The sequence below is a fragment of the Oncorhynchus mykiss genome, chromosome 24 (assembly GCF_013265735.2).
Source record: "Oncorhynchus mykiss isolate Arlee chromosome 24, USDA_OmykA_1.1, whole genome shotgun sequence".
In the NCBI taxonomy this organism is placed as follows: domain Eukaryota; kingdom Metazoa; phylum Chordata; class Actinopteri; order Salmoniformes; family Salmonidae; genus Oncorhynchus; species Oncorhynchus mykiss.
In genome coordinates, this window is record NC_048588.1 from 38,396,265 (window position 1) to 38,411,264 (window position 15,000).

General features: G+C 49.3%; 1 protein-coding gene across 6 annotated transcripts in view; it reads right to left on the bottom strand.

Annotated features, from left to right (window-relative positions):
• The window catches only part of ryr1b (ryanodine receptor 1b (skeletal)), a 233,601-nt gene that overhangs the window by 193,525 nt on the left and 25,076 nt on the right, over positions 1 to 15,000 (bottom strand). For all 6 annotated transcript variants that reach the window (XM_036961172.1, XM_036961171.1, XM_036961170.1 and 3 more), the window contains exons 2-3: positions 4,370 to 4,489; positions 4,029 to 4,130 (exon numbers count right to left, since the gene is read on the bottom strand). In XM_036961172.1, coding sequence (XP_036817067.1) covers positions 4,029 to 4,130; positions 4,370 to 4,489 — 222 coding nt within the window. The remainder of the gene's footprint in view (positions 1 to 4,028; positions 4,131 to 4,369; positions 4,490 to 15,000) is intronic.

Sequence of the window (15,000 nt, forward strand, 5' to 3'; positions counted from 1 at the left end):
CACATTCTTTAGTCCCAGGCTGAAATAGTGTGGGCCTCAGATCCCTGGGTTAAATCAAACTCAATCTAGAATGATCTATTTCAATAAGATCAGTGGAGTGGGTGGGTATGGGAGGTGGGAGGGACAGGTGTGACAGGTCAAACCAGGCTGGGGGAAGGGGGTGGGGGGGTTGGGGGGGTTATGATATTAAGGGTATTGGCCTAGCCAGAAAATTCCTCCTTTAGGGGGTGTCATGTAACCCTTCCTTGCCTCTTGCCCCTGACACAGTCATTCGGGACTCTCCCGGACCAGCTGGGCTGCATGCCATGCTATTCTCATCACCAACCTGACCAAGCTTCAGCTAAAACTAGCTAACTAACACGGTTATGTCTGGACAGGCTTCATCTACAACTAACTAACTAACTAACACAGTTTTCTGTCTGGAGAAGTCAGGCTTCAGCTACCACTAACTAACTAACTAACACAGTTTTCTGTCTGGAAAAGTCAGGCTTCAGCTACCACTAGCTAAATAACTAACACAGTTTTCTGTCTGGAAAAGTCAGGCTTCAGCTATAACTAGCTAACTGACACGGTTTTCTGTCTGGAAAGACCAGGCTTCAGCAACAACTAGCTAACTAACACGGTTCTGTTTGGAAAGGCTTCAGCTACAACTAGCTAACTAACACAGGTTTCTGTCTGGAAAGACCAGGCTTCAGCTACAACTGGCTAACTAACTAACACGGTTCTGTTTGGAAAGGCTTCAGCTACAACTAGCTAACGAACTAACACGGTTCTGTTTGGAAAGGCTTCAGCTACATCTAGCTAACTAACTAACACGGTTATGTCTGGAAAGACCAGGCTTCAGCTACAACTAGCTAACTAACTAACACGGTTATGTCTGGAAAAGTCAGACTTCAGCTACAACAAGATAACTTCATTACAGGGGTCTCGAAATGACACTTCATTACAGGTCTCTTTAAGACACTTAATTACAGGGGTCTCAAAAGGACACTTCATTACAGGGGTCTCTAAAGGACACTTCATTACAGGGGTCTCTAAAGGACACTTCATTACAGGAGTCTCTAAAGGACACTTCATTACAGGAGTCTCTAAAGGACACTTCATTACAGGAGTCTCTAAAGGACACTTCATTACAGGAGTCTCTAAAGGACACTTCATTACAGGTCTCTTTAGGACACTTAATTTCAGAAGTTTCTAAAGTTTCTAAAGGATTACTGGTGTCTCTAAATGACACTTCATTACAGGGGTCTCTAAAGGACACTTCATTACAGGAGTCTCTAAAGGACACTTCATTACAGGAGTCTCTAAAGGACACTTCATTACAGGGGTCTCGAAATGACACTTCATTACAGGTCTCTTTAAGACACTTAATTACAGGGGTCTCAAAAGGACACTTCATTACAGGGGTCTCTAAAGGACACTTCATTACAGGGGTCTCTAAAGGACACTTCATTACAGGGGTCTCTAAAGGACACTTCATTACAGGGGTCTCTAAAGGACACTTCATTACAGGAGTCTCTAAAGGACACTTCATTACAGGAGTCTCTAAAGGACACTTCATTACAGGAGTCTCTAAAGGACACTTCATTACAGGTCTCTTTAGGACACTTAATTTCAGAAGTTTCTAAAGTTTCTAAAGGATTACTGGTGTCTCTAAATGACACTTCATTACAGGGGTCTCTAAAGGACACTTCATTACAGGAGTCTCTAAAGGACACTTCATTACAGGAGTCTCTAAAGGACACTTCATTACAGGGGTCTCTAAAGGATACTTCATTACAGAGGTCTCTAAAGGACATATCACTACAGAGGTCTCTAAAGGACACATCATTACAGAGGTCTCTAAAGGACATATCACTACAGGAGTCTCTGATGTGTGTGTGTGCAGGACTCTCTATGATAGGAGTGGAAGGAAGTGATAATAGTGCTTCATGAAATGGAACCTAGAGGCTTTCATAATCAAGCCTTATGGCCAGGGGGCTTTCCTCACCATGCCCTATGGCAAGGTGGCTTTCCTCGCCGTGCCTTATGGCCAGGGGGCTTTCCTCAACATGCCCTATGGCAAGGTGGCTTTCCTCACTGTGCCTTATGGCCAGGGGGCTTTCCTCACCATGCTTTATGACCAGGGGGCTTTCCTGGACAGGGGGCTTTCCTCACCATGCCTTATGGTCAGGGGGCTTTCCTCACCATGCATCAAAACAGAGAGAACCAGCAGGAGATTTCAGTCATGATAATTCTAGACAGGGGGAGACAGGTGTACTGACAACACTGTTTAAGAGGGGTACGGGACGGGTTGGGAGGGGCTGTAGAAAGGACTGGGATGTGAATGGTAACTTTTTACAGCACTATTTAATGAATTCACTAGGACAACCTGTGGGCTGAGAATATACTCTCAGGAGGTAGGGAGAGGAGGGTGGTGGTGGTGGGGGGGGGTTGTGGTTTATGTGTCATGTAACAGGAAATGAGACACGTATGTTCAGAGACCAATGACTGTAGGGCAGAGACGTACCCATTTGTCCAAATCCACTGCCTGTGGTTGGCAGGGAGGGAGGGAGGGAGGGAGGGAGGGAGGGAAGGAAGGAGGGAGGGAGGGAGGGAGGGAGGGAGGGAGGAGGGGGGAGGGAGGAGGGAGGGAGGGGGGAGGGAGGGAGGGAGGAGGGGGGAGGGAGGGAGGGAGGGAGGGAGGGAGGGAGGGAGGGAGGGAGGGAGTAAGACACAAAACACAGCAGTAACTACAACAGGTATTTCTATTTAAATGGTTCTACCGTGTCCTGGTTCTGCTGTCCTGGTGTGGGTTTGGCATGCATACTCTACACTCTTACAAAACAAGGTTCTTAAAGGGTTCTGGGCTGTTCCCATAAGATAACCCTTTTAAGAACCCTTTTTGGTTCCAGGAAGGACTCTTTTGGGTTTCATGTATAACGCTCTGTGGAAAAGGTTATACATGGAACCCAAAAGAGTTATACTTGGAACCAAAAAGGGTTCTTTATGGAACCAAAAAGGGTTCTACATGGAACCAAAAAGGGTTCTTCATGGAACTACTTGAACCAAAAAGGGTTCTACTTGGAACCAAAAAGGGTTCCACTTGGAACCAAAAAGGGTTCTACATGGATCCAAAAAGAGTCCTACTTGGAACCCAAAGAGTTATATTCAGAACCAGAAAGGGTTCCCCTACGGAGACAGCTGAATAACCCTTCTGAAACCTTGTTTTCTGAGTGTATGATACTTCAATGTAAAAGTGTTTCTGTGTTGACCGTGGCCTTCTCAAAGACAGTAGAAAGGAAAGTGGCGTCGTGATGTGTGGTTGAGTGAATTATATGGTAATGATAGAAAATACCGAAGTACATGGAGGAGGCTGTACTGTTCTGTGGGTGGAGCCTGTACTGTTCTGTGGGTGGAGCCTGTACTGTTCCGTGGGTGGAGGCTGTACTGTTCTGTGGGTGGAGCCTTTACTGTTCTGTGGGTGGAGCCTTTACTGTTCTGTGGGTGGAGCCTGTACTGTTCTGTGGGTGGAGGCTGTACTGTTCTGTGGGTGGAGGCTGTACTGTTCTGTGGGTGGAGCCTGTACTGTTCCGTGGGTGGAGGCTGTACTGTTCTGTGGGTGGAGCCTTTACTGTTCTGTGGGTGGAGCCTGTACTGTTCTGTGGGTGGAGGCTGTACTGTTCTGTGGGTGGAGGCTGTACTGTTCTGTGGGTGGAGGCTGTACTGTTCTGTGGGTGGAGGCTGTACTGTTCTGTGGGTGGAGGCTGTACTGTTCTGTGGGTGGAGGCTGTACTGTTCTGTGGGTGGAAGCTCTGTGGGTGGAAGCTCTGTGGGTGGTGGTGACATTATGGAGAGGGAAACAGGTGGGGAAGATCAAACAGGAGAATAAGGTATCATGTCTCCCAACAAAGTAAGAAACAACAGTCTCTCAGCATCTAATCTCCAGTGTCCCTCCACACCTCTCTCTCTCTCTCCCTCCCTCCCTCCCTCCCTCCCTCCCTGCCTGCCTGCCTGCCTCCCTCCCTCCCTCCGTATGGGACCCCTACCTCACTCATGTCCACGGTGTTAGCCAGCATCTCCTGCAGGGCACGTACAGACAGGGACTGTTCCAGGACGAAGGCACAGATGGCCAGATCTGGTGGACAGTTCTGGAAGGGTCAGAGGTCAGAAGTTTGAACAGACACTGTTTATCATAACTTGTTCTAAACATTTGTATATTTTGTATTTGCATATTTACATACTCTTCTACGACACCAAAAACGTTGGTATCTTAATTTGACTCCTAAGTACTGTAAGTGGTTAAGATTTCAATTTTTACATGTCAGTCTCGTTATGTTCTCTCCGTTGCGCGAGGTGAGATGGTATTTTGAGTCGTGCGTTTCCGTACCTGAGCGTTGGACGTGGTCTCCAGGTAACATAGTCGATTCCCGAAGCCCTCACAGGCCAGACACAGTTTGATCTGCTCCTTCAGGACAGAAGCAGTGCACTGTAGCACCACCTGGTCATCCTGTAGAGAGAGAGACATAGTATATTTACCCTGACCCTGATCCTAGCTCTGACCCTGACCTTTGCCCTGACCCTAACCCAGTGCACTGTAGCACCACCTGGTCATCCTGTAGAGAGAGAGACATAGTATATTTACCCTGACCCTGATCCTAGCTCTGACCCTGACCTTTGCCCTGACCCTAACCCAGTGCACTGTAGCACCACCTGGTCATCCTGTAGAGAGAGAGACATAGTATATTTACCCTGACCCTGATCCTAGCTCTGACCCTGACCTTCGCCCTGACCCTAACCCAGTGCACTGTAGCACCACCTGTTCATCCTGTAGAGAGAGAGAGACATAGTTCGGATATACAGTATATTTACCCTAACCCTAGCTCTGACCCTGACCTTTGCCCTGACCCTAACCCTAGCCCTAACCCATTGCACTGCAGCACTACCTGGTCATCCTGTAGAGAGAGAGACATAGTATATTTACCCTGACCCTAACCCTAGCTCTGACCCTGACCTTTGCCCTGACCCTAACCCTGGCCCTAACCCAGTGCACTGCAGCACTACCTGGTCATCCTGTAGAGAGAGAGACATAGTTCGGATATATGGTATATTTACCCTAACCCTGATCCTAGCTCCTAACCCTAACCCTAGCTCTGACCCTGACCTTTGCCCTGACCCTAACCCTAGCCTTAACCCATTGCACTGCAGCACCACCTGGTCATCCTAGAAACACAGAGAGAGACACACAGTCTGGATATATACTGAAATTCTTCAACTTATTCACTTTTCTTGTGTATTTTTCAGTCTCGATTAAAAAAAAAATGTAAGTTGGAATTCACACAACCAGCAGACACACCATTAGACTCTGTTACCAGTGATATAACCCTTTGTACCAGTAGACTCTGTTACCAGTGATAGAGCCCTTTGTACCAGTAGACTCTGTTACCAGTGATAGAGCCCTTTGTACCAGTAGACTCTGTTACCAGTGATAGAGCTCTTTGTACCAGTAGACTCTGTTACCAGTGATAGAGCCCTTTGTACCAGTAGACTCTATTACCAGTGATAGAGCTCTTTGTACCAGTAGACTCTGTTACCAGTGATAGAGCTCTTTGTACCAGTAGACTCTGTTACCAGTGATAGAGGCCTTTGACAGACAGCTGTTAGGAGTGACTAAGATCTTTGTCACCTACTCTACTTGTCACCTGGTCTCCTGGTGTGGTGACAGGCCTGCTAACAGCCCCTCACAATGGGCTGGAGCTAATAAATACCACACACACACACTCTGCAGCCAGAATCCTAACAGTCACAATGCTAACAGACCTTCATTATCTCTCCATCAATCATTCTCTCTCTCTATCCTTCATTCTCTTGTTCTGCCCTGTTAACGTTTCTGTGTAGTGACAGTGACCTAGTGTTTTGGACAGGTGATGAATTACAGGGACTTTGATGTCCGGATAGGAGGAAGGTCAGAGAGAGAGAGAGAGAGAGAGAGAGAGAGAGAGAGAGAGAGAGAGAGAGAGAGAGAGGGAAAGAGAGAGAGAGAGAGAGAGAGAGAGATAGAGAGAGAGAGGGAGAGAGAGAGAGGGAGGGAGAGAGAGAGGGAGAGAGAGAGAGAGAGAGAGAGAGAGAGAGAGAGAGAGTCATTACTCTACCAGCATTTTGTGCTATAGCTGTAGTATGATATTATAGGCCAATACGTGATGCGGATCTGTGACCTCGTCATAATGCCCTCTCCTCTTCTGCTCCTTCCCCTCCTCCTCCCCGTCTCCTCTCTACCCAGAAGCCTCTCTGCTGTTCCTCTGGCTCCACAGCACAACACACTACCTCCTCTCCTCTCCTCTCTACCCAGAAGCCTCTCTGCGGTTCCTCTGGCTCCACAGCACAACACGCTATCCCCTCTTCCCCTATTAGGCTCTCATCTATCTTTCTTTAGCCTAGATACGTCTCCTCTGTCCTGTCCTCTCACCTCCAGCTCTGAAGAAAGTAGAGAAACCAGGACTACAGTATAACATCAACCTTCCTCCTCTCCTCCAGGAGTACAGTACAACATCAAGCTTCCTCCTCTCCTCCAGGACAACATCAACCTTCCTCCTCTCCTCCAGGACAACATCAACCTTCCTCCTCTCCTCCTCTCCTCCAGGAATACAGTACAACATCAACCTTCCTCCTCTCCTCCAGGACAACATCAACCTTCCTCCTCTCCTCCAGGACAACATCAACCTTCCTCCTCTCCTCCTCACCTCCAGGACAACCTCAATCTACCTCCTCTCCTCCAGGACAACATCAACCTTCCTCCTCTCCTCCAGGACAACATCAACCTTCCTCCTCTCCTCCTCTCCTCCAGGAATACAGTACAACATCAACCTGCCTCCTCTCCTCCAGGACAACATCAACCTTCCTCCTCTCCTCCAGGACAACATCAACTTTCCTCCTCTTTTCCTCTCCTCCATGACCATATCAACCTTCATCCTCTCCTCCAGGAGTATAGTACAACATCAACCTTCCTCCTCTCCTCCAGTACAACATCAACCTTCCTCCTCTCCTCCAGTACAACATCAACCTTCCTCCTCTCCTCCAAGACAACATCAACCTTCCTCATCTCCTCCAGGAGTACAGTACAACATCAACCTTCCTCCTCTCCTCCAGTACAACATCAACCTTCCTCCTCTCCTCCAGTACAACATCAACCTTCCTCCTCTCCTCCAGTACAACATCAACATTCCTCCTCTCCTCCAGGACAACATTAACCTTCCTCATCTCCTCCTGGACAACATCAACCTTCCTCCTCTCCTCCAGTGCTACAGTACAACATCAACCTTCCTCCTCTCCTCCTCTCCTCCAGGACAACATCAACCTTCCTCCCCTCCTCCAGTACAATATCAACCTTCCACCTCTCCTCCAGTACAACATAAACCTTTCACTGCTCCTCCATTACAACATCAACCTTCCTCCTCTACTCCAGTACAACATCAACCTTCCTCCTCTCCTCCAGTACAACATCAACATTCCTCCTCTCCTCCAGTACAACATCAAACTTCCTCATCTACTCCAGGAATATAGCACAACATCAACCTTCCACCTCTCCTCCAGTACAACATTAACCTTCCTCATCTCCTCCAGGACAACTTCAACCATCCTCCTCTCCTCCAGGACAACATCAACCTTCCTCCTCTCCTCCAGGACTACAGTACAACATCAACCTTCAACCTCTTCTCCAGGAGAACATCAACATTCCACCCCTCCTCCAGGACTATAGCACAACATCAACCTTCCACCTCTCCTCCAGGATTACAGTACAACATCAACCTTCCTCCTCTCCTCCAGGACAACATCAACCTTCTTCCTCTACTCCAGTACACCATCAACCTTCCTCCTCTCCTCCAGGACAAAATCAACCTTCCTCCTCTCATCCAGTACAACATCAACCTTCCACCTCTCCTCCAGTACAACATCAACCTTCCACCTCTCCTCCAGGAGTACAGTACAACATCAACCTTCCTCCTCTCCTCCAGTATAACATCAACCTTCCACCTCTCCTCCAGGACAACATCAACCTTCCACCTCTCCTCCAGGAGTACAGTACAATATCAACCTTCCACCTCCCCTCCAGGACAACATCAACCTTCCACCCCTCCTCCAGGACAACATCAACCTTCCTCCTCTCCTCCAGTACAACATCAACCTCCCTCCTCTCCTCCAGGACAATATCAACCTTCCTCCTCTCCTCCACTACAACATCAACCTTCCACCTCTCCCCCAGGACAACATCAACCTTCCACCTCTCCTCCAGGACAACATCAACCTTCCACCTCTCCCCCAGGACAACATCAACCTTCCACCTCTCCTCCAGGAGTACAGTACAACATCAACCTTCTACCTCTCCTCCAGTACAACATCAACCTTCCACCTCTCCTCCAGTACAACATCTACCTTCCACCTCTCCTCCAGGACAACATCAACCTTCCACCCCTCCCCCAGGAGTACAGTACAACATCAACCTTCCACCTCTCCTTCAGGAGTACAGTACAACATCAACCTTCCTCCTCTCCTCCTCTCCTCCAGGACAACATCAACCTTCCTCCTCTCCTCCAGGGCTACAGTACAACATCAACCTTCCTCCTCTCCTCCTCTCCTCCAGGACAACATCAACCTTCCTCCCCTCCTCCAGTACAATATAAACCTTCCACCTCTCCTCCAGTACAACATAAACCTTTCACTGCTCCTCCATTACAACATCAACCTTCCTCCTCTACTCCAGTAAAACATCAACCTTCCTCCTCTCCTCCAGTACAACATCAACATTCTTCCTCTCCTCCAGTACAACATCAAACTTCCTCATCTCCACCAGGAATATAGCACAACATCAACCTTCCACCTCTCCTCCAGTACAACATTAACCTTCCTCATCTCCTCCAGGACAACTTCAACCATCCTCCTCTCCTCCAGGACAACATCAACCTTCCTCCTCTCCTCCAGGACAACATCAACCTTCCACCCCTCCCCCAGGAGTACAGTACAACATCAACCTTCCACCTCTCCTTCAGGAGTACAGTACAACATCAACCTTCCTCCCCTCCTCCAGTACAACATCAACCTTCAACCTCTCCTCCAGGACAACATCAACCTTACACCCCTCCTCCAGGAGTACAGTACAACATCAACCTTCTACCTCTCCTCCAGGACAACATCAACCTTCCACCTCTCCTCCAGAAGTACAGTGCAACATCAACCTTCCACCTCTACTTCAGGAGTACAGTACAACATCAACCTTCCTCCTCTCCTCCAGTACAACATCAACCTTCCACCTCTCCTCCAGGACAACATCAACTTTCCACCTCTCCTACAGGAGCACAGTACAACATCAAACTTCCACCTCTCCCCCAGGAGTACAGTACAACATCAAATTTCCACCTCTACTTCAGGAGTACAGTACAACATCAACCTTCCTCCTCTCCTCCAGGAGTACAGTACAACATCAACCTTCCACCTCTCCCCAGGAGTACAGTACAACATCAAATTTCCACCTCTACTTCAGAAGTACAGTACAACATCAACCTTCCTCCTCTTCTCCAGTACAACATCACACTTCCACCTCTCCTCCAGTACAACATCAACCTTCCACCTCTCCTCCAGGACAACATCAACCTTACACCCCTCCTCCAGGAGTACAGTACAACATCAACCTTCCTCCTCTCCTCATGTACAACATCAACCTTCCACCTCTCCTCCAGGACAACATCAACCTTCCACCTCTCCTCCAGGACAACATCAACTTTCCACCTCTCCTACAGGAGCACAGTACAACATCAACCTTCCACCTCTCCCCCAGGAGTACAGTACAACATCAAATTTCCACCTCTACTTCAGGAGTACAGTACAACATCAACCTTCCTCCTCTCCTCCAGTACAACATCAACCTTCCACCGCTCCTCCAGGACAACATCAACCTTCCAACACTGCTCCAGGAGTACAGTACAATATCAACCTTCCACCTCTCCTCCAAGACAACATCAACCTTCCATCTCTCCTCCAGGACAATATCAACCTTCCACCTCTCCTCCAGGAGTACAGTACAACATCAACCTTCCACCTCTCCTCCAGGAGTACAGTACAACATCAACCTTCCACCTCTCCTCCAAGACAACATCAACCTTCCACCTCTCTTCCAGGACAAAATCAACAATCCACCTCTCCCCCAGGAGTACAGTACAACATCAAACTTCCTCCCCTCCTCCAGTACAACATCAACCTTCCACCTCTCTTCCAGGACAACATCAACCTTCCACCTCTCCTTCAGGAGTACAGTTCAACATCAACCTTCCTCTTCTCCTCCAGTACAACATCAACCTTCCACCTCTCCTCCAGGACAACATCAACCTTCCACCTCTCCCCAAGGAGTACAGTACAACATCAAATTTCCATCTCTCCTTCAGGAGTACAGTACAACATCAACCTTCCTCCTCTCCTCCATGACAATATCAACCTTCCTCCTCTCCTCCAGGACAACATCAACCTTCCTCCTCTCCTCCAGGACAACATCAACCTTCCACCTCTCCTCCAGGACAACATCAACCTTCCACCTCTCCTCCAGGACAACATCAAACTTCCACCTCTCTTCCAGGACAACATCAACTTTCCACCTCTCCCCCAGGACAACATCAATGTTCCACCTCTCCTTCAGGAGTACAGTACAACATCAACCTTCCACCTCTCCCCCAGGAGTACAGTACAACATCAACCTTCCTCCTCTCCTCCAGTACAACATCAACCTTCTGTTCTGGAGTCTAAAAGCAGAGTCAATCTGCTGCTGCTGTGAGTCAGAGAGACTGAGACCAGCGTCTATGATCAGATGACAGAGAGACTGAGACCAGCGTCTATGATCAGATGACAGAGAGACTGAGACCAGCGTCTATGATCAGATGACAGAGAGACTGAGACCAGCGTCTATGATCAGATGACAGAGAGACTGAGACCAGTACAACATCAACCTTCCACCTCTCCTCCAGGACAACATCAACCTTCCACATCTCCTCCAGGAGTACAGTACAACATCAACCTTCCTCCTCTCCTCCAGGACAACATCAACCTTCCACCTCTCCTCCAGGACAACATCAACCTTCCTCCTCTCCTCCAGTACAACATCAACCTTCCTCCTCTCCTCCAGTACAACATCAACCTTCCTCCTCTCCTCCAGGACAATATCAACCTTCCTCCTCTCCTCCAGTACACCATCAACCTTCCACCTCTCCTCCAGGACAACATCAACTTTCAACCTCTCCCCCAGGAGTACAGTACAACATCAACCGTCCACCTCTCCTTCAGGAGTATAGTACAACATCAGCCTTCCTCCCCTCCTCCATTGCAACATCAATCTTCCACCTCTCATCCAGGACAACATCAACCTTCCACCTCTCCTCCAGGAGTACAGTACAACATCAACTTTCCACCTCTCCTCCAGGACAACATCAACCTTCCACCTCTCCTCCAGGAGTACAGTACAACATCAACCCTCCACCTCTCCTCAAGGACAACATCAAACTTCCACCTCTCTTCCAGGACAACATCAACTTTCCACCTCTCCCCCAGGACAACATCAATGTTCCACCTCTCCTTCAGGAGTACAGTACAACATCAACCTTCCACCTCTCCCCCAGGAGTACAGTACAACATCAACCTTCCTCCTCTCCTCCAGTACAACATCAACCTTCCATCTCTCCTCCAGGACAACATCAACCTTCCACCTCTCCTTCAGGAGTACAGTACAACATCAACCTTCCTCCTCTCCTCCAGTACAACATCAACCTTCCACCTCTCCTCCAGGACAACATCAACCTTCCACATCTCCTCCAGGAGTACAGTACAACATCAAACTTCCTCCTCTCCTCCAGGACAACATCAACCTTCCACCTCTCCTCCAGGACAACATCAACCTTCCACATCTCCTCCAGGAGTACAGTACAACATCAAACTTCCTCCTCTCCTCCAGGACAACATCAACCTTCCACCTCTCCTCCAGTACAACATCAACCTTCCTCCTCTCCTCCAGTACAACATCAACCTTCCTCCTCTCCTCCAGGACAATATCAACCTTCCTCCTCTCCTCCAGTACACCATCAACCTTCCTCCTCTCCTCCAGTACAACATCAACCTTCCACCTCTCCTCCAGGACAACATCAACCTTCCACATCTCCTCCAGGAGTACAGTACAACATCAAACTTCCTCCTCTCCTCCAGGACAACATCAACCTTCCACCTCTCCTCCAGGACAACATCAACCTTCCTCCTCTCCTCCAGTACAACATCAACCTTCCTCCTCTCCTCCAGTACAACATCAACCTTCCTCCTCTCCTCCAGGACAATATCAACCTTCCTCCTCTCCTCCAGTACACCATCAACCTTCCACCTCTCCTCCAGGACAACATCAACTTTCAACCTCTCCCCCAGGAGTACAGTACAACATCAACCGTCCACCTCTCCTTCAGGAGTATAGTACAACATCAGCCTTCCTCCCCTCCTCCATTGCAACATCAATCTTCCACCTCTCATCCAGGACAACATCAACCTTCCACCTCTCCTCCAGGAGTACAGTACAACATCAACTTTCCACCTCTCCTCCAGGACAACATCAACCTTCCACCTCTCCTCTAGGAGTACAGTACAACATCAACTTTCCACCTCTCCTCCAGGACAACATCAACCTTCCACCTCTCCTCCAGGAGTACAGTACAACATCAACCTTCCACCTCTCCTCCAGGAGTACAGTACAACATCAACCTTCCACCTCTCCTCCAGGAGTACAGTACAACATCAACCTTCCACCTCTCCTCCAGGAGTACAGTACAACATCAACCTTCCACCTCTCCTCCAGGAGTACAGTACAACATCAACCTTCCACCTCTCCTCCAGGAGTACAGTACAACATCAACCTTCCACCTCTCCTCCAGGAGTACAGTACAACATCAACCTTCCACCTCTCCTCCAGGAGTACAGTACAACATCAACCTTCCTCCTCTCCTCCAGCACAACATCCGTTATGCTATACCTCTGCTAGTCTGCTGGTCTAACTCATAACTAATTGTGTATCAATTAGAACAGAGACAGACTGGATCACAGAGAAGCAAAACAGGCCTTTTTAAAGTGGAGACAGAATGCTCCTCCTACTAATTCTAGCTGAACATTTTGTCTGGGACAAAAGACAATGACTGTGTAAAAACAGAGGCTGAACTGGGCCGAACTGGTTCAGAAGTAGATCTCCCATGTTGTGTGTCTATGTGAGTGGGGTGGTAATGGGATGGTAGTGGGGTGGTAGTGGGGTGGTGATAGTGGGGTGGTAGTGGGGTGGTGGTAATGAGGTGGTAGTGGGGTGATGGTAGTGGGGTGGTTGGGGTGGTAGTGAGGTGGTAGTGAGGTGGTAGTGGAGTGGTGGTGGAGTGGTAGTGGGGTGGTAGTGGGGTGGTAGTGGGGTGGTAGTGGGGTGGTAGTGAGGTGGTAGTGGGGTGGTAGTGGGTGGTAGTGGGGTGGTAGTGAGGTGGTAGTGAGGTGGTAGTGAGGTGGTAGTGAGGTGGTAGTGGGGTGGTAGTGGGGTGGTAGTGAGGTGGTAGTGGGGTGGTAGTGGGGTGGTAGTGAGGTGGTAGTGGGGTGGTAGTGAGGTGGTAGTGGGGTGGTAGTGTGGTGGTAGTGAGGTGGTAGTGGGGTGGTAGTGGGGTGGTAGTGGGGTGGTAGTGAGGTGGTAGTGAGGTGGTAGTGGGGTGGTAGTGAGGTGGTAGTGAGGTGGTAGTGGGTTGGTAGTGGGGTGGTAGTGGGGTGGTAGTGGGTTTGTAGTGGGGTGGTAGTGGGTTGGTAGTGGGGTGGTAGTGGGGTGGTAGTGGGGTGGTAGTGGGGCGGTGGTAGTGAGGTGGTAGTGGGGTGGTAGTGGGGTGGTAGTGGGGTGGTAGTGAGGTGTTAGTGGGGTGGTAGTGGGGTGGTAGTGGGGTGGTAGTGAGGTGGTAGTGGGGTGGTAGTGGGGTGGTAGTGAGGTGGTAGTGGGGTGGTAGTGGGGTGGTGGTAGTGAGGTGGTAGTGGGTTGGTAGTGGGGTGGTAGTGGGGTGGTGGTAGTGAGGTGGTAGTGAGGTGGTAGTGAGGTGGTAGTGAGGTGGTAGTGGGTTGGTAGTGGGTTGGTAGTGGGGTGGTAGTGGGGTGGTGGTAGTGAGGTGGTAGTGAGGTGGTAGTGGGGTGGTAGTGGGTTGGTCGTGGGGTGGTAGTGAGGTGGTAGTGGATTGATAGTGAGGTGGTAGTGGGGTGGTGGTAGTGAGGTGGTAGTGGGGTGGTAGTGGGTTGGTAGTGTATGTAAAAGGGTGAGTGATCGTCCCCTGATATGGAGCTGAAAAAAATCTGTTCTGGAGTCTAAAAGCAGAGTCAATCTGCTGCTGCTGTGAGTCAGAGAGACTGAGACCAGCGTCTATGATCAGATGACAGAGAGACTGAGACCAGCGTCTATGATCAGATGACAGAGACTGAGACCAGCGTCTATGATCAGATGACAGAGAGACTGAGACCAGCGTCTATGATCAGATGACAGAGAGACTGAGACAGACCAGCGTCTATGATCAGATGACAGAGAGACTGAGACCAGCGTCTATGATCAGATGACAGAGAGACTGAGACCAGCGTCTATGATCAGATGACAGAGAGACTGAGACCAGCGTCTATGATCAGATGACAGAGAGACTGAGACCAGCGTGTTGATCAGATGACAGAGAGACTGAGACCAGCGTCTATGATCAGATGACAGAGAGACCGAGACAGACCAGCATCTATGATCAGATGACAGAGAGACTGAGACCAGCATCTATGATCAGATGACAGAGAGACTGAGACCAGCGTCTATGATCAGATGACAGAGGGACTGAGACAGACCAGCGTGTATGATCAGATGACAGTGTACGATCAGATGACATAGAGGACAGTACACACACACTCTGCAGTACTATTCCACCAGCTAGCTGCTCAGCATTTTCACAAGATCATGTACACCCACACACA